Here is a 24,403-nt window from a genome sequence, read left to right on the forward strand (position 1 = left end):
CGTTCTCATCGGCGCACACTTCGTCTTTGCGCACACGAAGCTAACCAGCACGTTTCAATTCTTGTACGTGACCCTCCAATAGGCCACCGCCGCGAATGCAGATTGACTTGCGTCCACGAAAACGTGTAGCTCGATTGTCCAAACTTCTCCACGCCCAAAATAGTGGCAAGGACATCGGAACTGTCCCATCTCTCTGCGCCAGGCAGCAAAGGCTCTGCCTATCTCCTCCGGCAGTGGTTCGTCCCACTGGATCTTCTGCCTCCAGATCTCCCGCAGCAACAGCTTCGCTGTAATCATCATGCAGCACAGGAACCCCAATGGGTCGAACGTTGACATCAGCAGGCTCAAAAACTCCCCCTTTGTTGGGACTCGCTCTCCACTTAGGACGCTTTTTGGCACTCGATGATACTCCACGTTGAATCTGAAGTCATCCGTTGCTACTTGCCAACGCATTCCATTTGAGTCTGAGGATTTTCTGCTCAGACTCACCCCATCCGACGCTCTTGACTTGTCCAGGTGGTCCCAGCGCCGCTTCCACGATGGGTGAGCTGGATGAGAACTGGCATAGTTCGAATCCAGCCTCCGCGTGTATCTCCTTCACTCGGGTAGATACCTCGATAGCTTCGCTCTCCGTATCGAAACTATCCACGTAGTCATCGACATGGTGGTCGATGATGGCCTTGACTGCCCTCAGATCTGAATCCCGAAACTTCAAGGCATTCAGCGTCTTGACGTAGTGCGCAGTGCTCGGCGAGCAGGCTGCTCCAAAAGTCATCACGTTCATTTCGTATATATCCGGCTCTCGATCGTCGTTGCCATTTCTCCAGAGGAACCTTTGGGAATATCGATCCTCGGGTCGGATCAGCACTTGGTGGAACATCTCCTTGATGTCCCCGCAGACTCCGACTGCTCCTTCTCTGAAGAGGAAGAGCACAGCTGGCAAGGGCTTGTAGTGCTGAGCCCCTTTGTCCAGCGCCGAATTGAGTGAGGTTCCTCCAACCTTGGCTGCAGCATCGGTCACAAGCCGGACCTTTCCGGGCTTGTTTGGGTTTTCCACACCAAAATGTGGCAAATACCACAGCTTGTCGCTCTTCACCGCGACCTCATCCGGCTGCAGCTTCCTTGCATATCCATTGGAAACGTAATCCTTGATGATACGGTCGTATTCCAGAGCCAACTGCCCGTTGCGCTTCAACTTCTTCTCGACGTTGATCAGCCGTCTGTGCGCCATCTCATAGCTCCGTGGCAGCACAGCGTGGTCATCCTTCCAGAGCAATCCCGTCTGGTCGCGACGCCCCTCTTTCACCGTGGTGTGGTCGAGGATCCTTTGGGCCCGCGCGTCGTCGCTGGCTGCGACCGGTTGCGCGAGCTTCACACCAAAGCCTTCCATCTCGACGTAGTCTTCCACCATCTTTTCCATCGTGTCCTCCACTGACACGGCTAGAAGGCAGGACCTCGGTGACGGCGTAGTTAATTGTCCACTTACTGGCCAAAACACAACCCATCCAAGCTTGGTTGCGGCCGCGAACGGTCCCTCTCTGGCAAACCGCCTCGTCCTAAGTGGCAATCCCAAATGTCCATGGTCCAGTCCGATGAGCAACTTCGACACCACGTTGCTGTAGGGCTTCATTGGCAGTCTCGAATCCCTTTGCACGCCCTGGACATCTCGTCGACATAACGTCTGCATCGGCAGACTCAAGTTTGAAACGGCGTACACGTTCTTCAACGGGTGGCGAGTGGGCTTCCCAGCTCCACTTATCTCCAGACTCACCACGTTGGTAGGCTCCCTGCTGGCTCTTCCTCCAAACCATTGGACGTTAAGCTGTCGATGTTCGCCTTGCAATCCCAGATCCCTTCGTAGCTCGTTGTCGATCATCGTGACGGAGGATCCCTCATCTAACAGCGCGTATGTGTCCACCTGGCGACCAGCTCCGTACAGCGTTACTGGTAGTATGCGAAACAAAAGTCGGCCTCCTTCGACGTCAATACTTAAATTCGTCTGCACGGGAGCTTCTGCTGGCTGCGGGGCCCTTCTCTCCAGGCTGTTCCTGAGGACAGCCGACTGCTGGCTCCTCTCGTGGTCCCTGTAACCACCTCGTGGCGAAGACCTCCTTTCCGGGCTGCGTCTGGAAACTGGTGACATCTGGTTTCCTCCGTTGTGGCGCCTGAAACCACCTCGCTGCTCCGGCCGTCTTCGCCCTTCGTCCTCTTCATGTAGCAGACGGTGATGCAATCTGCGGCATCCGTTGATCTGGCACTCGCCATGCACATCGCAGGATCTGGCCGCATGCCCACTCCGTAAGCATGTGAAGCAGAGCCGATGCCTCTTCACCATGCTCCATCTGCCCGGTGGCGAAGCTTCAATGAATTCGCTGCAACTCGTCGTAGCATGTTGACCTTCACAAATTGGACAACCTCCATGCCGGTCATCCCGCTGCTCGTATCCGTTCTGGTCGACGCTCGCGTGTAGAACTCGACGCCTCGGCTCCTTTCCATCGACGTCCAAAATCGTACACACGATGTTCGCGTACTCCTGTAGCCACGCGCTGAAGTGCGCTACAGTGGGAAAGGGCTGGATCGATGCAGCGTGCCTGGCCCAATACACTCGTTTGCTGGTGGGAAGCTTTGCAACAAGCTCCTCCATGAGTGTGGGGTTTCCCAGATGTTGCTCCGCCTTCGCCGACTGCAAGAAGGCCGTGAGGTTACTCACTCTGGTTGCGAAGGGGACGATCCTCGCCAGTTGCTGCTCCGAAATCGGCTGCACCTCTCGCACGCTGTTCAGCTGGCTGCGTATAAGCTGCTCCGGTCGGCCAAACCTAAAGCGCAGCTGCTCCATCACGGCTCTGACATTCGCAGGGTGAATCAGCAGCGACTTCACAGTCTCGCGTGCTTCATCCCTCAGCGCCTTCAACAGCCTCTGGTTGTTCTCCAGGTCTGTGCAGTTGTACGCTTGGGTCGTCTCCACAAACGCACAATTAAAAATGGGCCAATCCTCGGGCTGCCCTCCAAATGTAGGCAAGTCCGGGAGCCTCCTTGGTCATCCAGGCGTAGGATCCAACAAATGGCGATGCAGTTGCCACGTTGTGGATGCTCCCGCCCGGTAGCGCGAATCCATGCGCTGTCTGCGCAGCACTTGTAGCGCACAGTGGGTTGCTAGTCGTTAGCAACGGTGGTCCACTCCAAGATGGCGGCAGCGTGTAGGCCCCACTGGTCGCACCGAAACTGCTATATGGGTCCGGCCCGACCCCGTTAGTTGGGACCTCACCGTTCGATGTGGCGGCTAATGGCGGTCCGCTCCACGATGGCGGCCGCTCCGACGCTCCACTGTTGGCGCCATTTGCGCTTGGGCCAACTGCGATTGGCGCGCAATTGGCGGTGCTTGTTGCGTCCAAGGCTTTGACCTTCTTCAGCTCGATCTCCAACGCCGTAATCCTCTCCAATAGGTACGCCGTGAGTGGCTGGCTCACCTCCGGCTCTGAGCTCGCAGCTGCTGTTACAGTGCTCCTTGGTTGGGACGCTACTGTAGTCGCTGCAGTGGCAGGGCGAGAAATGGCCTCCGCCGTGGTTATGTTAACCCTTGGCCGGCTTTCTGCTGCACTACTCGCTGGCTGCTGCGTTGTTGTAGGGGTGGCTTCCCCTCCGTTCAGCCGGGAACTCTTCCTGGGGGAATGCTGCATCTCCAGGTGTCCAATAAATATGTCCAAATATGGCGCTGCCCTAGCGCTCCAAAATGGCGGACCTGTGCCGTCTGGCTGCTGCCGCTGATGCTCGGCGCTCCTTGCGCTTCCTGCCCGCTGGTGCTTGGCGCTCCTTGCGCTTCCTATCCTGACGCTGGCTGCGTCTCCAGAACTGACGCCGGCTGCGTCTCCGTGTCGCTGGCTGCGACTCCGTCCGTACTCAGTGTTTGGCGCTCCTTGCGCCGTCTATGTCGCTGGCTGCGACTCCTCTGCTGGTACGGGAACTGCGCTCCGTGCGCTCCTGGCAACTCTCTAGCTGGTCGTCGAGCCGTTCTTCAGCGCAAGTTGCCCTTGCAGTCTCCCTAGGACTGCGAATAAAAGCTGTTGTTTTGTGTCATGTGGAGTTGCCTTAAACGGCTCCCCACACGCGTAGGTCCGAAGAAAGGGGTACTTTAAAGGCCTTGGCTGTGGCTAACGGAACGGAACGTTTTATTCTGTAAATTCATTATATTAGTTTACCATTCAAAAATATCTCTTCTTCTTACCGCAGTGTGCCCTCCTACAATTCACAAAACAATGAGAAGCAATTTTCGGCGGCACTCACATTACAACTATTAGTAGGACCGTAATTCAAGATCGATAACTTAAAATACTACATTTCCTAATTATACTAACTTAACTATCGATAATGTTGTGACCGTCGACATCCCCGACCCCGTGAAGACCCGCTTCCCTTAAATCCAAAACTGCAAGTTTAGAGACGGGCCGCAACATTGTCCAAGATAGTCCATTATCATTTACGCGCACGGTGGCGCGCTGTAAACCTCCGCTGTAAACCTCCTCCACGATGCCCTTGCGCCACTCTCGTCTGGACAAGGCGGGATCGCAGACGAAGACCATATCGCCCTGGCGGATGGTCTCCGTTCTCTGGCACCACTTCTCGCGGCGCACAAGCGTAGGCAGGTACTCCATGACCCACCTCCTTCAGAAACGGTCTCGCAGCATGCGGGCAATCCTCCACTGCTTTCGCGTAGAACCCTCCTTGGGCAGCTTCGCATCCAATCCAGGCGTATCTGGCAGGTTAGCTACTCCCTTGAGCAGGTCGTTTGGCGTCAACGGCGCCTTCTGGTCCGCATCCACTGGCAAGTTGGTGAGCGGACGCGAGTTGACTATGTTCTCTGCCTCTATGAGTAGACTCTCCAACACATGGTCCCTCGGCGCGACTTCCATCAGGGTATGGCGCAGCACTCGCTTGACGCACTGCACCATCCGCTCCCATACTCCGCCCTCAGACGGGTTGGATGGGCAATTAAAAACCCACTCAATGCTCCTGTTGGATAACTCACTCTGTATCCTTTCCGTCTCGAACACGTCTCCAAATCGTCTGGCCTCCCTGTCAGCTCCCACGAAGTGTTTGCCGTTGTCACTCCGCAGTTTACGTACTGGTCCACTACGGCAGACGAAGTTCCTGATTGCTATTATACAGGAATCCGTTGACAGGTCATGCGCCAGCTCCAGATGAATTGCCCTTGTCGTCAAGCATGTGAACAAGGCGACCCAACGCTTCTCTCTGTGACGGGCAACGGTCACCAGCAGTGGCCCAAAGTAGTCCAGTCCTGTGTACTTGAATGGCCATCCTCCAGCTTCAAAGCGATCCTCTGGAAGGGGTCCCATTATCGGCGGTATCGGCCGCGTCCGTTGCAGCTTGCACACGTTGTACGACGAGATTATCTCCTTCAGCACTCGTCTTATCTTGGTGACCCAGAATCTCGTCCGGATCTGGGCAATCGTCGCATCCACGTTTTGAAGCTTCATCTGGGCGTGGTAGTGTCTTACTACCATCTCCGTAAGACTATGCCTGTGTGACAGTATCACAGGCCTCCTCGCACTGTATGGCATGGACAGCGCGGCATCGACTCTGCCATAAACTCGCAGAACTCCATACTTGTCCACGTAAGGCGCCAGACTTCGAATCTCGCTCGAGTTGGCGACGTCCTTTCCGCGTTCCGCCGACCTCATCTCGTCGGGAAACGACTCCAATTGGGCCTGCCTGATTAACAGGTTCTCCGCGGCCTCACACTCCGTTGCAGTGAGTCCATATTCCTGAGCTCGCTTCTCTGTTTGCGGCACCGTCGCGCAAACCTCAGGACCCAGACGGTGGTCCTCACCAGGCGACTGAAGCTCTAGAATCTCTGGAACAGGATGACAAATTCATTCGATGCTACCAAAGCGAACTCACCGGGCATCTCCTCCTCGTCAGGTGCATCTGGAACATGCTCGGTTCCCTTCTCAGGCGTTGGCCAGCCGCTTTCTGGCTGCCTCAAAAATGCGGGACCGCTTAGCCACCGGGATTCCGGGCTAAGGTCCGCCTTGCTCTGCGACCGCGTCGCATCATCCGCTGCGTTGTCAGCTGTAGGTACCCATCTCCACTGGGAAACCTTCGATGACTCCAAAATCTCCGCCACTCGGTTGCCAACAAACTGCTTATACCGGCGGTGGGTGCTACCGATCCATTTCAGCACCGTTTTTGAGTCCGTCCATAAAACCGTCTCGCTGATGTCCACACTGTGTTCTTCCTTGACAGTATTCATCACTCTGGTTCCAAGGGCCGCTGCCTGCAGCTCCAGTCGTGGGATGGACATCGTTCTCATCGGCGCACACTTCGTCTTTGCGCACACGAAGCTAACCAGCACGTTTCAATTCTTGTACGTGACCCTCCAATAGGCCACCGCCGCGAATGCAGATTGACTTGCGTCCACGAAAACGTGTAGCTCGATTGTCCAAACTTCTCCACGCCCAAAATAGTGGCAAGGACATCGGAACTGTCCCACGGCGTCCATCTCTCTGCGCCAGGCAGCAAAGGCTTTGCCTATCTCCTCCGGCAGCGGTTCGTCCCACTGGATCTTCTGCCTCTAGATCTCCCGCAGCAACAGCTTCGCTGTAATCTTCATGCAGCACAGGAACCCCAATGGGTCGAACGTTGACATCAGCAGGCTCAAAAACTCCCCCTTTGTTGGGACTCGCTCTCCACTTAGGACGCTTTTTGGCACTCGATGATACTCCACGTTGAATCTGAAGTCATCCGTTGCTACCTACCAACGCATTCCATTTGAGTCTGAGGATTTTCTGCTCAGACTCACCCCATCCGACGCTCTTGACTTGTCCAGGTGGTCCCAGCGCCGCTTCCACGATGGGTGAGCTGGATGAGAACTGGCATAGTTCGAATCCAGCCTCCGCGTGTATCTCCTTCACTCGGGTAGATACCTCGATAGCTTCGCTCTCCGTATCGAAACTATCCACGTAGTCATCGACATAATGGTGGTCGATGATGGCCTTGACTGCCCTCAGATCTGAATCCCGAAACTTCAAGGCATTCACCGTCTTGACGTAGTGCGCAGTGCTCGGCGAGCAGGCTGCTCCAAAAGTCATCACGTTCATTTCGTATATATCCGGCTCTCGATCGTCGTTGCCATTTCTCCAGAGGAACCTTTGGGAATATCGATCCTCGGGTCGGATCAGCACTTGGTGGAACATCTCCTTGATGTCCCCGCAGACTCCGACTGCTCCTTCTCTGAAGAGGAAGAGCACAGCTGGCAAGGGCTTGTAGTGCTGAGCCCCTTTGTCCAGCGCCGAATTGAGTGAGGTTCCTCCAACCTTGGCTGCAGCATCGGTCACAAGCCGGACCTTTCCGGGCTTGTTTGGGTTTTCCACACCAAAATGTGGCAAATACCACAGCTTGTCGCTCTTCACCGCGACCTCATCCGGCTGCAGCTTCCTTGCATATCCATTGGAAACGTAATCCTTGATGATACGGTCGTATTCCAGAGCCAACTGCCCGTTGCGCTTCAACTTCTTCTCGACGTTGATCAGCCGTCTGTGCGCCATCTCATAGCTCCGTGGCAGCACAGCGTGGTCATCCTTCCAGAGCAATCCCGTCTGGTCGCGACGCCCCTCTTTCACCGTGGTGTCGTCGAGGATCCTTTGGGCCCGCGCGTCGTCGCTGGCTGCGACCGGTTGCGCGAGCTTCACACCAAAGCCTTCCATCTCGACGTAGTCCTCCACCATCTTTTCCATCGTGTCCTCCACTGACACGGCTAGAAGGCAGGACCTCGGTGACGGCGTAGTTGATTGTCCACTTACTGGCCAAAACACAACCCATCCAAGCTTGGTTGCGGTCGCGAACGGTCCCTCTCTGGCAAACCGCCTCGTCCTGAGTGGCAATCCCAAATGTCCATGGGCCAGTCCGATGAGCAACTTCGACACCACGTTGCTGTAGGGCTTCATCGGCAGTCTCGAATCCCTTTGCACGCCCTGGACATCTCGTCGACATAACGTCTGCATCGGCAGACTCAAGTTTGAAACGGCGTACACGTTTTTCAACGGGTGGCGAGTGGGCTTCCCAGCTCCACTTATCTCCAGACTCACCACGTTGGTAGGCTCCCTGCTGGCTCTTCCTCCAAACCATTGGACGTTAAGCTGTCGATGTTCGCCTTGCAATCCCAGATCCCTTCGTAGCTCGTTGTCGATCATCGTGACGGAGGATCCCTCATCTAACAGCGCGTATGTGTCCACCTGGCGACCAGCTCCGTACAGCGTTACTGGTAGTATGCGAAACAAAAGTCGGCCTCCTTCGACGTCAATACTTAAATTCGTCTGCACGGGAGCTTCTGCTGGCTGCGGGGCCCTTCTCTCCAGGCTGCGTCTGGAAACTGGTGACATCTGGTTTCCTCCGTTGTGGCGCCTGAAACCACCTCGCTGCTCCGGCCGTCTTCGCCCTTCGTCCTCTTCATGTAGCAGACGGTGATGCAATCTGCGGCATCCGTTGATCTGGCACTCGCCATGCACATCGCAGGATCTGGCCGCATGCCCACTCCGTAAGCATGTGAAGCAGAGCCGATGCCTCTTCACCATGCTCCATCTGCCCGGTGGCGAAGCTTCAATGAATTCGCTGCAACTCGTCGTAGCATGTTGACCTTCACAAATTGGACAACCTCCATGCCGGTCATCCCGCTGCTCGTATCCGTTCTGGTCGACGCTCGCGTGTAGAACTCGACGCCTCGGCTCCTTTCCATCGACGTCCAAAATCGTACACACGATGTTCGCGTACTCCTGTAGCCACGCGCTGAAGTGCGCTACAGTGGGAAAGGGCTGGATCGATGCAGCGTGCCTGGCCCAATACACTCGTTTGCTGGTGGGAAGCTTTGCAACAAGCTCCTCCATGAGTGTGGGGTTTCCCAGATGTTGCTCCGCCTTCGCCGACTGCAAGAAGGCCGTGAGGTTACTCACTCTGGTTGCGAAGGGGACGATCCTCGCCAGTTGCTGCTCCGAAATCGGCTGCACCTCTCGCACGCTGTTCAGCTGGCTGCGTATAAGCTGCTCCGGTCGGCCAAACCTAAAGCGCAGCTGCTCCATCACGGCTCTGACATTCGCAGGGTGAATCAGCAGCGACTTCACAGTCTCGCGTGCTTCATCCCTCAGCGCCTTCAACAGCCTCTGGTTGTTCTCCAGGTCTGTGCAGTTGTACGCTTGGGTCGTCTCCACAAACGCACAATTAAAAATGGGCCAATCCTCGGGCTGCCCTCCAAATGTAGGCAAGTCCGGGAGCCTCCTTGGTCATCCAGGCGTAGGATCCAACAAATGGCGATGCAGTTGCCACGTTGTGGATGCTCCCGCCCGGTAGCGCGAATCCATGCGCTGTCTGCGCAGCACTTGTAGCGCACAGTGGGTTGCTAGTCGTTAGCAACGGTGGTCCACTCCAAGATGGCGGCAGCGTGTAGGCCCCACTGGTCTCACCGAAACTGCTATATGGGTCCGGCCCGACCCCGTTAGTTGGGACCTCACCGTTCGATGTGGCGGCTAATGGCGGTCCGCTTTACGATGGCGGCCGCTCCGACGCTCCACTGTTGGCGCCATTTGCGCTTGGGCCAACTGCGATTGGCGCGCAATTGGCGGTGCTTGTTGCGTCCAAGGCTTTGACCTTCTTCAGCTCGATCTCCAACGCCGTAATCCTCTCCAATAGGTACGCCGTGAGTGGCTGGCTCACCTCCGGCTCTGAACTCGCAGCTGCTGTTACAGTGCTCCTTGGTTGGGACGCTACTGTAGTCGCTGTAGTGGCTGGGCGAGAAATGGCCTCTGCCGTGGTTATGTTAACCCTTGGCCGGCTTTCTGCTGCACTACTTGTTGTAGGGGTGGCTTCCCCTCCGTTCAGCCGGGAACTCCTCCTGGGGGAATGCTGCATCTCCAAGTGTTCAAATATGGCGCTGCCCTAGCGCTCCAAAATAGCGCTGCACTAGCGCTCCAAAATGGCGGACTTGTGCCGTCTGGCTGCTGCCGCTGATGCTCGGCGCTCCTTGCCGCTGGTACTTGGCGCTCCTTGCGTTTCCTATCCTGACGCTGGCTGCGTCTCCAGAACTGACGCCGACTGCGTCTCCGTGTCGCTGGCTGCGACTCCGTCCGTACTCAGTGTTTGGCGCTCCTTGCGCCGTCTATGTCGCTGGCTGCGACTCCTCTGCTGGTACGGGAACTGCGCTCCGTGCGCTCCTGGCAACTCTCTAGCTGGTCGTCGAGCCGTCCTCCAGCGCAAGTTGCCCTTGCAGTCTCCCTAGGACTGCGAATAAAAGCTGTTGTTTTGTGTCATGTGGAGTTGCCTTAAACGGCTTCCCACACGCGTAGGTCCGAAGAAAGGGGTACTTCAAAGGCCTTGGCTGTGGCTAACGGAACGTTTTATTCTATTAATTCATAAATTAGTTTACAATTCAAATATATCTCTTCTTCTTACCGCAGTGTGCCCTCCTACAATCAACAAAACAATGAATGGCACTTTTTGGCGGCATTCACACTACCGCTATTAGTAGGCCCGTAATTCCGATAACTTAAAATACTACATTTCCTAATAATACTGACTTAACTATCGATAACAATGTTTTGACCGTCGACAATGATAATGGCCACTATTGGCGAATCAGGGTCCGAAAATTTCGGAACTTGATTCCTCAAAATCTGTGGGAGCGAAATACCGTGCATATTGGCGCATCTTCTGTAAAAAAAGCTAGGGTAGGCATTCAAGTTTCATAATAGCGGGCGCCGTGTTAGGCAGCGTAGAAATATGTGATGCTGTTAATGGCCAGTGTTGGTGAATCAGGGTCTGAAATTTTCGGACTTGATGTCTTTAAATCTGTGGGAGCGATTAAAATAAAAATTGTCTTATAATGTTCTGAATAAAATAAGCTTTATCCTCTATAAATAAGGTAAACATTCATAATGGCGGCTGCCGTGTTGGGCAGAGTCAAAACTCAGGAAAATGATAATGGCCAGTATTGGCGAATCAGGGTCCGAAAATTTCGGGACTTGATTTCTCAAAATCTGTGGGAGCGATTTTAATGGGACTGGTACCATTCGAATGGGTTAAAAATTAACGATCTCGTGGTATACCGTGCATAATGGCACATCCTTTTTAAAAAACGTAAACATTCATAATGGCGTCTGCCGTGTTGAGCAGCGTCAAAACTCGGGAAAATGATAATGGCCACTATTGGCGAATCAGGGTCCGAAAATTTCGGGACTTGATTTTAATGGGACTGGTACCATTCGAACGGGCTAAAAATAGCTTTCTCGTGGTATACCGTGCATAATAGCGCATCCCCTGTAAAAAACGGTGTTGGGCAGCGTCACAACTCGGGGAAAATTATAATGGTCAGTATTGGCGAATCAGGGTCCAAAAATTTCGGGACTTGATTTTAATGGGAATGGTACCATTCGAACGGGTTAAAAATTAGCTTTCTCGTGGTATACCGTGCATAATAGCGCATCCCCTGTAAAAAACGGTGTTGGGCAGCGTCGAAACTCAGGAAAATGATAATGGCCAGTATTGGCGAATCAGGGTCCGAAAGCAAATTGCTGTGGGAGCAATTTTAATGGGACTGGTACCATTCGAATGGGTTAAAAATTAGCTTTCTCGTGGTTTACCGTGCATAATGGCGCATCCTTTTTAAAAAGGGTAAACATTTATAATGGCGGCTGCCGTGTTGAGCAGCGTCAAAACTCGGGAAAATGATAATGGCCACTATTGGCGAATCAGGGTCCGAAAATTTCGGAACTTGATTCCTCAAAATCTGTGGGAGCGAAATACCGTGCATAATGGCGCATCTTCTGTAAAAAAAGCTAGGGTAGGCATTCAAGTTTCATAATAGCGGGCGCCGTGTTAGGCAGCGCAGAAATGTGTGATGCTGTTAATGGCCAGTGTTGGTGAATCAGGGTATGAAATTTTCGGGACTTGATTTCTTTAAATCTGTGGGAGCGATTCAAATAAAAATAGTCTTATAATGTTCTGAATAAAGTAAGCCTTATCTCCTGTAAAAAAGGTAAACATTCATTATGGCGGCTGCCGTGTTGTGTAATAATAAAAATGTTATAGCCGAATTCCAAGATCGTCTTTTTTCGATGGTGTCTTGCGGTGGACATTATATTCCGAGAACGGTTCATCCGAAACCAAAAATTAAAAAAAAAAATTTCGATAGTATTGTATTGCCTAGTCCGTGAACGAGGGATTTATAAAATATTTGATTTAAAAAAATGGCGACGTATTTAACAAAAAATGTACTTTTTCAAGGTATACGTTTTTCGATTTTTATGCTCTAAAAAAATAGTTTTCAAAAAAATTGAAAATCCTTCGTTCACGAACTAGCTAATATCATAATAAATAAGTGGTCAAAATTTGGTGTTGATCGGATTAATAGTTTTTTAGTAATCGTGTCCACCGAAAAAACAAGATTCTGAGATAATTGCGTTCAAAGTTTCAATTTTGTTCAAGTTTGATGTGCAGGTAGTGCGCTATAAATAGCTAAAGCTTCGGTTCTAATGCTCCGATCGTCAAAAATCGATTTTTTCATCTATCACAACTGTATATAACCCCTTTAAAGGACTGGTACCATTCGAATGGGTTAAAAATTAGCATTCTCGTGGTATACCGTGCATAATAGCGCATCCTCTGTAAAAAAGGTAAACATTCATAATGGCGGCTGCCGTGTTGGGCAGCGTCACAACTCGGGAAAATGATAATGGCCAGTATTGGCGAATCAGGGTCCGAAAAATTCGGGACTTGATTTTTCAAAATCTGTGGGAGAGATTTTAATGGGACTGATACCAGTCCCAGTATTGGCGATAATGGAGAATGGCCAGTATTGGCGAATCAGAGTGCGAACATTTCGGGACTTGATTTCTCAAAATCTGTGGGAGCGATTTTAATGGGAGTGGTACCATCCGAATTGGTTAAAAATTAGCTTTCTCGTGGTATACCGTGCATATTAGCGCATCCTCTGTAAAAAAGGTAAACATTCATATTGGCGGCTGCCGTGTTGGGCAATACCTACGGATAGCAATAGAAATACATAGAAGCTCGTAAAGTGATGTCTATGGGATAGTATCCAATATTGGTCCCTTTTTTAACAGTGGTTCATAGATCAGCTTCAACTGTGTTTTCTACATATAGTGGGCAACTCAGCTGTTTCTGTTGTGCTCTCGTTTGTTTTTCAATTACGTCCGGAGGAAGGTCAGCACTCCCATAGACAACCTAAATTGGTTTTTTGTGCGTTACAGAGGGAAACGATCTATTATATTCTATGGTAGCCTGCAGAAATAACTGGACCACATCACCTATATTTTTTTTTGCAACGTTAGACATCTCGCTATCTCTGTTGGAGTGTTATGGAATCTTTCAACCTGGCCATTTGAAGTACTATGTAGTGGCGCAGCGTTAACCATATCTATTTCGTATTGTCCTTTTAACAAAGATCGGATAGTTTCAGAAACAAGAGAAATAACTGGACAACAACACCCATCTTTTTTTTGCAACGTTAAGCATCTCGCTATCTCTGTTAGAGTGTTATGGAATCTTTTAACCAGACCGTTTGAAGTACTATTCAGTGGCGCAGCGTTAACCATATCTATTTCGTATTGTCCTTTTAACAAAGATCAGATAGTTTCAGAAACAAGAGCCGGTTAATTGTCGCACCGTATAGTCCTTATCCTCGGAAAAACATTGACCAACTGCAAAATTGGAGCTTTGACATCCTCAATAGTGAGCGAGGGAATAGGCTGCACTTGAAAAACTTGAGAACTTGACAAACTTTTCGACTGCCGTGAGAAAATATTTTCCGGCTGTTTAAAATATATCAATATGTACTATCTCACCCGTACATGCAGGTATTAGGGTCACTCCAAGTTCTTAATTTTTTGGATGCCTATTATATTTAGCCTTCTCGTAAACTCTGCAATTTACGACCACTTCGGTTGTTATTTTGCCCATTTTCGGATTCAAGTAAAACGTGCCTAACAATTTCCTGGGCAGCCCTGCGAGCCCTGTTATGCTCCCTGACCATTATTTCCATTTGCTCGTCCCTTCTGATAATATCTGCTACCTTAGATTTGCGGTTATTGCGGTAATAATGTGCCGTGACTTTGACCCAAACAGTAAAAATGTCCTGTGACTAGAGATAATTGCTTTTTCCGAAACTATCTGATTTTGGGAGCAGTTGACCAGCTTGTCAGTATCTTCAATAACACGTGTCAACGATTCTTCACTGTGCCTCGTCGTGGCACTCGACTTTGGCGCATTGTGTGAATCATGAATGTTCTGACGTTCTCCTTTCCAGGCTTTTAAAAAATCTTAGCGCCGCTTTCCTCGATGCACGCTTCCCAGCTCTTAATCTTAGAGTTCGGGTTTTTATCGGAGACCAAGAGAGGCTGTGTAGATATTGATATCATTTTTTTCCGTATAGGTAATAACGTAAGGTATCTAAAGCCCATACAATAGACAAAAGCTCCCTTTCATTTTTGCCGTAAATAATCTTCTTTTCCTTTAACTCTTTTGAAATCAGTCTTTTATTCTTTTAGTCTTTTATTTAGCGATAAAATCGTACCTATGCCTGTAGAAAAAGTGTTTGTTGTCAGTTCGAACAGACTTGAAAAATCTTGGTAGTTTTAAATTACGTCTTTTGAGGCAAAAATATACCTAAGTCTGTCAAACGCATTGAGTTTGGCATTATCTACATGAACAGACATATTCTTTGATCGATATTTGCAAACTTTACCCGCTTTTCCCTTTACGATATTAGTCAAAGGTCTTGCTATCGTTGCGAAATCCGTGATAAAACAACGATAGTAGCAAGACTCAAAAATGGCCTTAGCTCATAAATGTTACTGGGCTTTTTTAATTCTTTAATGGCCTTTACCCTATTTAATCCCGATTTTATATCCACATTGCAGACTAGAAAGCCGAAAACCTAACACATTCCATACAAAATTGTGATTTTTCTTCTTGTGACTTCACCAACATGAGAAACATGCTCCTCTTTTGTTTTCGAGAAAACGATGACGTCGTATACGTAGACATAGCAGGTTTACTTTGCTTATGTTTATTGTTTACTATATACTTATATTTAAAACTAAAAAGATGATCGGGAGGTGAATGCGGCAAAGACTCTGCAGTGGCGGCGGACGAAGCTGACGAAACTTATTGACGAGAGAGTGTGTCTCCTGGAGATGTACTCCCGTAATACCGATACTCGCGTGAGTTATCGAGTTTTGTCGATAACGAGAACTGAATGGGGTTGCCACACAGGAAAGACCAATTTTATCTTGAAGGACATCGTCGATTGTCCTTTTGAAACTCCCTGAAAGCGTTTTTTAGGCCAAAAGGCAATCGGCAGAACTCTTATTTTCCACTATTGATCGAAAAATATGTCTTCTCACGATCACCCTCCGCTAGAAAAATCTGGTGATACCCAAGGTCAAGGGTTGTGTAATAGTTTGTTTTGAATATATCATTGAAATACTCGGCATCGGGTATTTGTCGGAAATAGTCATCGAATTTAATGTCCTAAAATCAACAACAAGTCTTTTATTAGGCGACACCGATGCATCTGTACCTTTTTTTCCCACAACCCATATAGGGTTATTATAGGGGGAACTTGATGGTCGGATAATACCGTTTCTAACAGATCTTTGATCTCCTTGTATACGTAATGTGCAGATCCCATGAGAAATCGATACATTTTTGAATAAACTGAATCGTTATTCTCCGTTCGGATATAAGCCACAAACTTTGTCTTAAAGGACAAAGGTTTATTCGGGGCAGCAAAAGAATTCAAATTGGGAAACATCATTGCCAAAACTCTATCTGTACTTCGGAACAATTATGTCACTGATACTTGTAACATTAACCGATACCGATACCCTCTGCAAACTTGCAAACCTCTTATACATAATTCCCCCTTTGCACCTTCCAAAAAATTGAGGAATAGGTGGCCCCTTAGCAAGTGTTTGTTGGTGCTGTTGCTGCTGGAAGTCGGATCTACATCCATTTCCTCTACTGGGTCACGTGCTGCCGCGCTGAATTGGCGAGGAGCCGATGGCAAATATTTAGGTTGAGTTGCAAATAATATGTCTGTGAGGTTTTTCCTTATACCAGAAATTAATACCCGCGACGCATTTGCCAGTGTGTTCCCTTATATGTTCATAAGGCTATTAGTATTAAAGGAAGCTAACGCACGATTCGCAGTCCCTTTAATACGATTACGAATTATAAAAACGGCTTGATGATGCCTTAAACTGCCGTCATAGGGCCTGAATTTTTCATACGCAGCTAGTGATACCTCTGACCTCAGCTTCCTCTGACCTAAATTTGCTAGTGATTTACAGCATTACCCTCGTTACACTCCAATCTGCCCATAATTTTCACTGGTTCGTACACTACTACCTCAGGAACCGACAAAGACTTTGCCCTCAACTGGTCTGTGGCCAGCTTCAATTTATTTTCAACATCCTCCTTCTGTGACTGCAATGCCGAAGTTACTGCAGCACCTATGAAAGCCTGCAACTCCTGAGAGTTTATCATATTAACATTTTGTCGCTGACGATCAGATTTTTTCTCCCCTAAAATAAATTTGTTAAACAGCTCGATTAAGTTGTCGGACTCACCTTTGAACATAAAATTTGAGAAAAGATAGCCGTACAAAAAAAACACAAACGAACCGAGTGCGACTGTATGTGAGCTGTTCCATGACCGTGTCTACTTCTAATAACGAATCACTGCAGGAATATAGCACAAGGAAAAAAGGATAACACACTTAAAGTTGGGGTCAAATTTTCACTCAATAAACCTTTTCATTTCCCTTGCTAATTCAGAGTGAAAATTTCGTTTGGTTATTTTATTATTATAAATTATTATTTCTAGTTATTATTATTTATTATTAGTTAATTTACTTATTACGTATTATTTATTATCTTATTTTTTTTATTTTTCTCACTTAATTTCTTTCTGTTTTTATTTACTTACTTTTCAAATTTTAATTTAACTTTGTCGATATTAAAAAAACTTCGACTTACAAGGCCTGATAATACGTGTTCCTTTGTTCCCCCACTACCACTTTGCTGCTGAGTGAGGCTTCCCCGACCGCTCAGTCTTGGCTGAGCAGCCGTCAACGATGGAGGTACCCCTCGCGTCAGCGTCCAAGTGCGAATTCTGTAATACGTTTTTTGAGTGCGAAAAAGGTGACACCTATTGAAATCCATCGTCAACTAGTTGAAGTTTACGGGGAAAAGTGTATGGACATAAAAAACGTGGAAAGGTGGAGCCGCGAGTTTAACTCCGGGCGCACAAATGTTCACGACGAGGAGAGAAGTGGCCGACCGTCGGTCTCGGATGCGTCGATCACCCTCCCTATAGTCCCGACGTGGCCCGAAGTGACTACCACATGTTCCCCGCCCTGAAAAAACATCTCGGAGGGATCGCTTTTTGTAAATAAATGTCATTTTCTATGAAACAAAAAAAATTGAAGACCTTACTTTATTGTCAGCACTCGTAGCTGCTCTTTATTTAATTCGCTTAAGCTTAACCGCCCCTCTATTTTTATAGATTATTTTCATTTTATTTAATTCGCTTAAGATTAACGCTGCGAGCGGTTAGGCTCTACTTTTATTGTTCTTCTTTGCTTCAGAAAGCTCTACTCTTATATCACAATGAGGGCTTTCACAATTTTGGAAATGCCACGTGTATCAATTAGAGCGACAGCTAGCATTCCTGTATTCATCATAAAGCTTAGAGGCCCAGACGACCGAGGGGCGCTCGAGAAACCATTTATTAGTATATATCAAAGCATTTGTAATTTATTTGGCTAAGAGGAGTTAGTAAGGATATTTAAAATCCTATATTTAAAATTCGAAAGACAGAAAAGAGATGTTATACAGTGGAGACCATTGTAGTTCGGACATAAGACCCTAAAAGGGTTGTGCTGCGCATGTGTCAAACTAAGGTTTGGGTAAGGAAAAAAAGACTAAAGTTTCTAGTCCTTCCATTACCTGCCTTGACTGTTTGATTGGATTTGAAATAAATTTGAAGTTGTCTTTAATTTGAATTGTTAGTCTCTAAATCTAGTCTAAGATAGGTTAGTGCGGAGTGGGAGCGAAAGCTCATATTCGCCCTTGTGCGAATTCGTACCTCTCCGCCGCAATAGATAAGTTAGGCTTAAGATTAGAGAAAAATATAATTAGAATTATAACGTTGAAGAGGACAGTTTTTCGTTTTCGATTTTCGACATTTTTTTTCGTTATTTTTTTGTAGTGCGAGATAAACTAATCTCATTTAACATTTTGGCGCCCCGCACAGTGGTTGATTCCATAGGCCAAAAATAAAAAAAACAAAAGTCCGAAATTGGTCACTTTTTGTCTTTAAAATATTTCTTAACAGATCAATAAAAAGTACTGTATTTTCATTTTTGTCCTTTCTCTTTCTTTCGTTGTAAGAATAGTGAGAAAAGAGAGACAATGAAAACAAGTGATCTCAGTGAACTCAGCTTGAAAATAAGCTCTAACAAAAAAATGTAATTAAAATATTAAATCGAGTCTAATGCTTATCCAATAAAATGAATTATGAAAATAAAGGCATGTACTACAAAACTGAGTAATTTTTATGTCATTATGTGTTGTGTTATTGTTTTAAAGTTAGTGTTTCATTAGTGACCTGTCGAGTGGCGAATTTTCGTGTATACATAGAATTAAAATAAAGAAAAAGTTGTGATACTGCCCTGCAGTTCTGAGCACTAGTTCGTTGCTGGTGAAATAAGCACTTACCAGCAGACCACCACTACTTACAAAGTGGCGTCTAGCCATGCGTTTTTTAATTTCCATTTTTGTATGAAATGTCCGCAAATAGGGTCAATCGCCACCGCCTCGATTACCCACAAACTAGTGAAATAGTGCATCATATTAGGGTCTTTAAAGAAACTACTTACATTAGACCCCATGGAACGACCGGTCAAATAAGTGCTTACATGGGACCCCATGGAACGGCCGGTAAAATAAGCTCTTACATCGGACCCCATGAAGAGGTTGGTGAAGTAAGTACTTACATTGGACCCCATGGAGGGGCCTGCCATTAAAAATTAAAAAACATGTACAATTGCAATTACAGTTTTTATTTTGTTTAAATTTTTTTTTTTTATAATGGGGTCTGTTCTTTCATTACTTTTAGGCTGCTTGAGTTTTTAAAATCTCTTTTTTTGAAGCTGCAGGGCTTTTCTCATTTGTTCCTCAGCTGGGCCAGTTTAATAGACCAGTTTAAACCAGTTTTAATAGATTAAAGTGTATAATGATTATTAAACAATTATCTTTTAAAATACTCACCGATTATAACGCCAAAAAAATTTTCTTCTTTTCTTAGGGCACCTTTCCCCTGAACGCCATCCACATTATACGCCCAGACATATTTATACATAAAATATACATAAACATATTTTATATTACAAACATATATTATTTTTTAAGTCACTCACCTAATAATCGATTGATCCGCTTTGCACTTCTTAACTCAAATGCTTTCAAAAATTTCGTCAGCCAGCAAACACAGCTGCGTTTAAGCGAAAGAGTAGAACAAAATAAAACAAACTGTTCTTTCTGGACAATTGTTTTTGTAAGCAGTGCACCGAAGACGCGTAAACAAACAGCGATGTAAAGCATAATCGAAGTTTTGTCTTTAATCTTGTGTATGCTCTTTCCACAAAAAAACAAAAGCAAAAGCGATGCTTGCCTTTATTTTGTACTTATGCGCTAATGCGCATATATTTATTAACTGGGTGGTTCGACGTTCGATTACTATAGGGTTAATCTAGTAAGTACCCATGTAGTTATCGACGAGGTAAGCACTTACCCAGGGCTAATCGCTAAATCGAATCGACTAGGTGGTTCGACGTTCGATTACTATAGGGTTAATCTAGTAAGTACCCATGTAGTTATCGACGAGGTAAGCACTTACCCAGGGCTAATCGCTAAATCGAATAGGTGGTTCGACCGTCGTTTACTATAGGGTCACTTTAGTAAGTACCCATGTAGTGATCGGCGAGGTAAGCACTTACCCATGGCCAATCGACACCTCCAGTTCTGCAGGGTAGTCTTTCCCAATGATGAAACTTTTCTATTAATACTAATTAGTTTATTTTTAGACTATGTTTTAAATTTGTGCTGCAACTTTTGGCAACTTTTCGACTTATTCCCTTTTTTGTGTTCGAGCAAATTTTGTGTTTTGTGTTTTTTCGTGCATATTTTGTGTTTCGTTCTGTTCGTCATATTCTTCCGTCAAAACCGGATAAATATCGCAAACATCGGATTAAATTGGCCGATCCTTATGAGAATATCATAATATAACCAATTTTTTACAATAAAAAATCTAAAACAAAGTACCAAGCTTCCTTCTTCAAAAATACAAATGTTGGTATTTTAACCAAAAACCATTTCCGATCGTTCAGTTATATGGCAGCTATAGGATATAGTCGGCCGATTCTTATGAAATTTGGTAGGTTGGATTAACTGACTAAAAAACTGTACTAAGTTCCAGCTTTCTATCTTCAAAAACACGAAAGTTGGGTCATTTTCGATCGTTCAGTCGTATGGCAGCTATAAGATATAGTCGACCGATCCTTATGAAATTTGGTAGGTCGTATTATTTTGTCAAATATAGCATTCGTACAAAAACTGAAAACCAAAGATATAGCATGTTCGATCAATCAGTTATATGGCAGCTATATGATATAGTTGCCCGATCTGGCTGATTTTAACATTTATTTTAGATTAAAAATATAAATACTTTGTGCCAAGTTTCCAGTCCCTACCTCAACTAGAAGTATTTTTGGCCGCTCTCTTCATACAAGCCGGACCACTGTGCCCCGGGTGGACACTAGTGCTAAATATTTAAAAATAAAAACAAACATAAAGTGACAGTGACACAGTGTTATTACATACAAAAAAATACCAACAGTGTACATACATCTATTTACAAAACAAAAAAGGTGTTTGTGTGTGTGTGTCAAACCAATTTTTAAAATTCACCGCGTCGTGAAACCGCCTCAAGTCGCATTCCAAGGATCATCACCGCAAGGATCATCGCCACCAGGAGCACCAGCGACCTCCATGCCGTGTACCTGCATTGACTGCACGAGGAAAGTGGCAGCGGGATTAAAGGGATCCAAGGCAGAACCGCAGGTATTTGTGAAAAAAATTAAAAGTTGAGAAAATACGAATTAAATCTACGTCTTGTGCTGGAATATTCCACCCTCCTTTCAATTCTTGGCGCATACGTACTTGAAATTAGTAGAGCTAACAATTTGAATAGTTTGATTAAAATAATTAACAAACTGCAGGCAGTGTATCATATCCACATCACTGCCCCAAGAATGATGTCATTATCACTAAGGCAAGAATAATGTCATTATTAAATGCCTTCACTATAGCTGACAGTCCCCACCAGCTACTGCAATTTCTGCAGCCCCAACTTGAGCTCGACTTCCCAGTTTGGCATTGCCAAAATTCAGTGGAAACTATTCGGAGTATAAAAATTTTATGAGTCTCTTTGAGGCATTAGTAGACAAGGATGTGAACAATACTGTCATTGAGAAATTTAACCATTTAATTTCTTGCCTCTCTTGTGAAGCCTTAGGAACTATCAAGGAATTCCAAGTCACCGAGAGTAATTATGACAAAGCCATAGCTAGTCTGAAAAGAGTTTACGATAACGAATGTCTCATCTTTGCGAACCAAATAAGCAAATTATTCAGCCTTCTGAAAGTTTCCCAGCCGTCTGCGTCGTCGTTGAGAGGTCTTATCTACACAATGTCATTAATCTATGGGTCACTATTATCCATAGGAGATGACACTAAAATTGCAAACTCAATGATCATTCACTTAGTTTTGAGTAGAGTAGTTCCAGTGACCAGAGAAAAATGGGAAGAGTCACTTATGAGGAATTGCCGCTGTCATCCGATTTCGAATTCAGCTGTCTGCTGAAGAGACTGGCAAGCCAAAACAGGAGAAAACTGGGTTCGGAAAGCAGCACAATAGAAGCTTGCTTCGCTTCCAACAAACAAGCTTGCAGTTATTGCAACGCACAAGACCATAGTCATAGTCAGTGTAGTCCGTTCGCTCGCCTTGCTGTAATGCAACGGTTTGAGTTTGTCAAGTCAGCCTCATTATGTTTAAATTGTCTGCGTAAAGGTCACACGGTTGCAAAGTGTAAATCGACTAGGTGTCAGATTTGTGCAAGATCGCACCACAAACTTCTGCACCAATTAACTGTGACCGAAAATAACATGGCGTTACCACCACCAAATGAACATCCTTCTCCAGCGCTACATCTTGATGGCCCTTCTACGTCACATGCTTTGCATGCGATGTCGATCGTAAGTGTTAGAACTAAAAATGGCGAGCACATATTGGCCCGAGCATTACTTGACTCTGGGTCGCAAATGAACTTTATTACTGAAGAACTTGCTCAACGCTTACAGATCCTTAGGGCGGAATCGTGTATCAACTTCCTTGGAATTGGTCAAGCTAATTCCCAGGTTAAGAAAAAGATACACACTGTGGTGAAGTCAACAATTAATGGTAGTGAGTTTCCGTTCGACTTTTAGATTTTGAAAACTATCTCGGGTTATGACCAGTCAGTGAATGTGAAAGATTGGGACCTACCAAAGAACTTGCTATTAGCAGACCCATATTTTTATTAACTTCAGCAGATAGACATATTAATTGGAGCTGAGTCATTTTTCGAACTGTTGTCCGTTGGCCAAATAAAACAAGGTCGAAACCATGGATGGATATTATCGGGAAAATATGAAGCAAATACATCAACTCCTCAACAGCCTGTCTTGAGCCCGAATTGCCGAGTGTTTACCGAGTCGATTTCGCCGATTCAAATGCATGCCTTTTCTGACGCATCGATGAGAGCCTATGGAGCCTGCGTCTATATTCGTTGCGAATCTGCAGAAGGTATTAAAGTTTCGTTATTGACTGCAAAGTCCAAAGTAGCGCCGCTCAAGACAAAGACGCTCCCCGTCTTGAGCTATGTGCCGCTCACCATCTCGCTGATCTCTGCCGCAAGATAAAGCCTCTAATAAAAGTTCCGATCAAACGAAGTGTATTTTGGTCGGATTCAAAGTAACTATTCATTGGATTCTTTCCCATTAATCGTCGTTGTCAACGTTCGTATCGAATAGAGTAGCTTAAATTCAAGAGTGGTCAGATGATAGTGCGTGGCGGCATGTACCAACTAAACAGAACCCGGCAGATATAGTTTCCAGAGGTGGAGACGTAAAGGAGACCGTAGAATCGATTTGGTTTACAGGTCCATCGTTTTTAAAGGAATCGGAAGATAAGTGGCCGATGAGCCCCCGGTTTGATCTGTCACCAGAACTTCTACAGATGAAAGCGAAAAAGAATGCGGTTGGATTAACCGCAATCGTATCTATTGGTTGGGGGGCGACTAGCTAATGCTCCTATATCGTACGATGCCAAGTTTCCAGTATTGTTGAGAAAATGCTCTCAATTTGTTCAGAGCTACGTCTCCAGAGCTACGGCTCCACGAGCACATGTGAGTCTTTTGCGACAGCGGATATGGATCGTAAATGCGCAGAAAGTCTGCAGTCAGACAGTACGGTCATGCGTACGCTGCTTTAAACTCAAATCATGGGAGATTTACCCTTAGACAGAATTCGTGCTCTCCGCCCGTTCTCTATATGTGGTGTTGATTTTTGTGGCCCTATTGATACGACATTGAAAATTCGTGGTAGGCCACCCCATAAGTCCCCATACATTGCCTTATTTGTTTGTTTTGCGTCCAAGGCAGTTCATTTAGAAGTAGTTTCCGACCTTTGAACTGATTCCTTTTTTTGGCTTTTCGCAGATCGTGCACTGCGATAACGCGACGAACTTTGTCGGAGCGAGTCGCCAATTTGCGGAGCTTCGTCGGCGAATCGAGGACGAGGTCGACGAAGTCACGCAATACGCATCAAACAAAGGACACGTATTTGCGTTTATACCGCCGCGGGCTCCGCACATGGGCAGACTATGGGAGGCAGGTTCACACCTGCTTGCTTGGACCACCTACTCCTACGAGCGGTAGGGAACGCCAAGCTGACCGTGGAGGAGCTTCAGACCGTCCTCGTTGGAGTCGAGACCGTCCTGAACTCACGACCCCTGGGGCTCTGAGTCAGGACCCAATCGACGGCGAGGCGCTTACTCCCACCAGCACCGCGGACCCCGGACCAGCCGGGTCTAACGTGATTGCAGCGATGGCGGCTTGTCTCGTCAATCAAGCAAATGTTTTGGCAGCGATGGTCCCGGGAGTACGTCTTGGGCCTACAGGTCGAAGGTAGAAGTGGCAGAACCAGGAAGACTACATCCGG

The 24,403-nt window shown here is 46.8% G+C and overlaps 3 protein-coding genes across 3 annotated transcripts; all 3 read right to left on the reverse strand.

The window, feature by feature from the left end:
* Positions 1-54: 54 nt before the first annotated feature.
* On the reverse strand, positions 55-3,337 carry LOC122321420 (uncharacterized). Its single transcript, XM_070276446.1, has 3 exons — positions 3,301-3,337; positions 490-3,003; positions 55-437 (listed from the first exon to the last, which is right to left on the reverse strand). Exons 1-3 carry the CDS (start codon positions 3,335-3,337, stop codon positions 55-57), a joined length of 2,934 nt encoding a protein of 977 aa, XP_070132547.1.
* A 1,324-nt stretch (positions 3,338-4,661) lies between these two features.
* Positions 4,662-6,319, reverse strand: LOC122321419 (uncharacterized). Its single transcript, XM_043211306.1, has 2 exons — positions 5,917-6,319; positions 4,662-5,869 (listed from the first exon to the last, which is right to left on the reverse strand). The coding sequence occupies exons 1-2, from the start codon at positions 6,317-6,319 to the stop codon at positions 4,662-4,664; spliced, it is 1,611 nt and encodes a 536-aa protein (XP_043067241.1).
* A 270-nt stretch (positions 6,320-6,589) lies between these two features.
* On the reverse strand, positions 6,590-9,915 carry LOC122321418 (uncharacterized). Its single transcript, XM_070276447.1, has 3 exons — positions 9,554-9,915; positions 6,828-9,282; positions 6,590-6,769 (listed from the first exon to the last, which is right to left on the reverse strand). The coding sequence occupies exons 1-3, from the start codon at positions 9,913-9,915 to the stop codon at positions 6,590-6,592; spliced, it is 2,997 nt and encodes a 998-aa protein (XP_070132548.1).
* Between the last annotated feature and the right edge of the window lie 14,488 nt (positions 9,916-24,403).

This window comes from Drosophila bipectinata, chromosome XR, assembly GCF_030179905.1.
Source record: "Drosophila bipectinata strain 14024-0381.07 chromosome XR, DbipHiC1v2, whole genome shotgun sequence".
Lineage (NCBI taxonomy): Eukaryota > Metazoa > Arthropoda > Insecta > Diptera > Drosophilidae > Drosophila > Drosophila bipectinata.

Bases quoted from the DNA above. Each gene is read 5' to 3' on its own strand.
- LOC122321418 (XM_070276447.1), bottom strand. From the start codon at position 9,915: ATGCAGCATTCCCCCAGGAGGAGTTCCCGGCTGAACGGAGGGGAAGCC. The intron at 9,283-9,553 runs GTAAAGCGGACC...ATGACCAAGGAG, and splicing joins GCGTCGGAGCGGCCGCCATC to GCTCCCGGACTTGCCTACAT. The intron at 6,770-6,827 runs GTCGGATGGGGT...ATGCGTTGGTAG, and splicing joins CACCTGGACAAGTCAAGAGC to GTAGCAACGGATGACTTCAG.
- LOC122321420 (XM_070276446.1), bottom strand. From the start codon at position 3,337: ATGGCGCCAACAGTGGAGCGTCGGAGCGGCCGCCATC. The intron at 3,004-3,300 runs GTGGAGCGGACC...CTACATTTGGAG, and splicing joins GCGTCGGAGCGGCCGCCATC to GGCAGCCCGAGGATTGGCCC. The intron at 438-489 runs GTGAGTCTGAGC...GTTGGCAAGTAG, and splicing joins AGTCAAGAGCGTCGGATGGG to CAACGGATGACTTCAGATTC.
- LOC122321419 (XM_043211306.1), bottom strand. From the start codon at position 6,319: ATGTCCATCCCACGACTGGAGCTGCAGGCAGCGGCCCTTGGAACCAGA. The intron at 5,870-5,916 runs GTGAGTTCGCTT...ATCCTGTTCCAG, and splicing joins TGACGAGGAGGAGATGCCCG to AGATTCTAGAGCTTCAGTCG.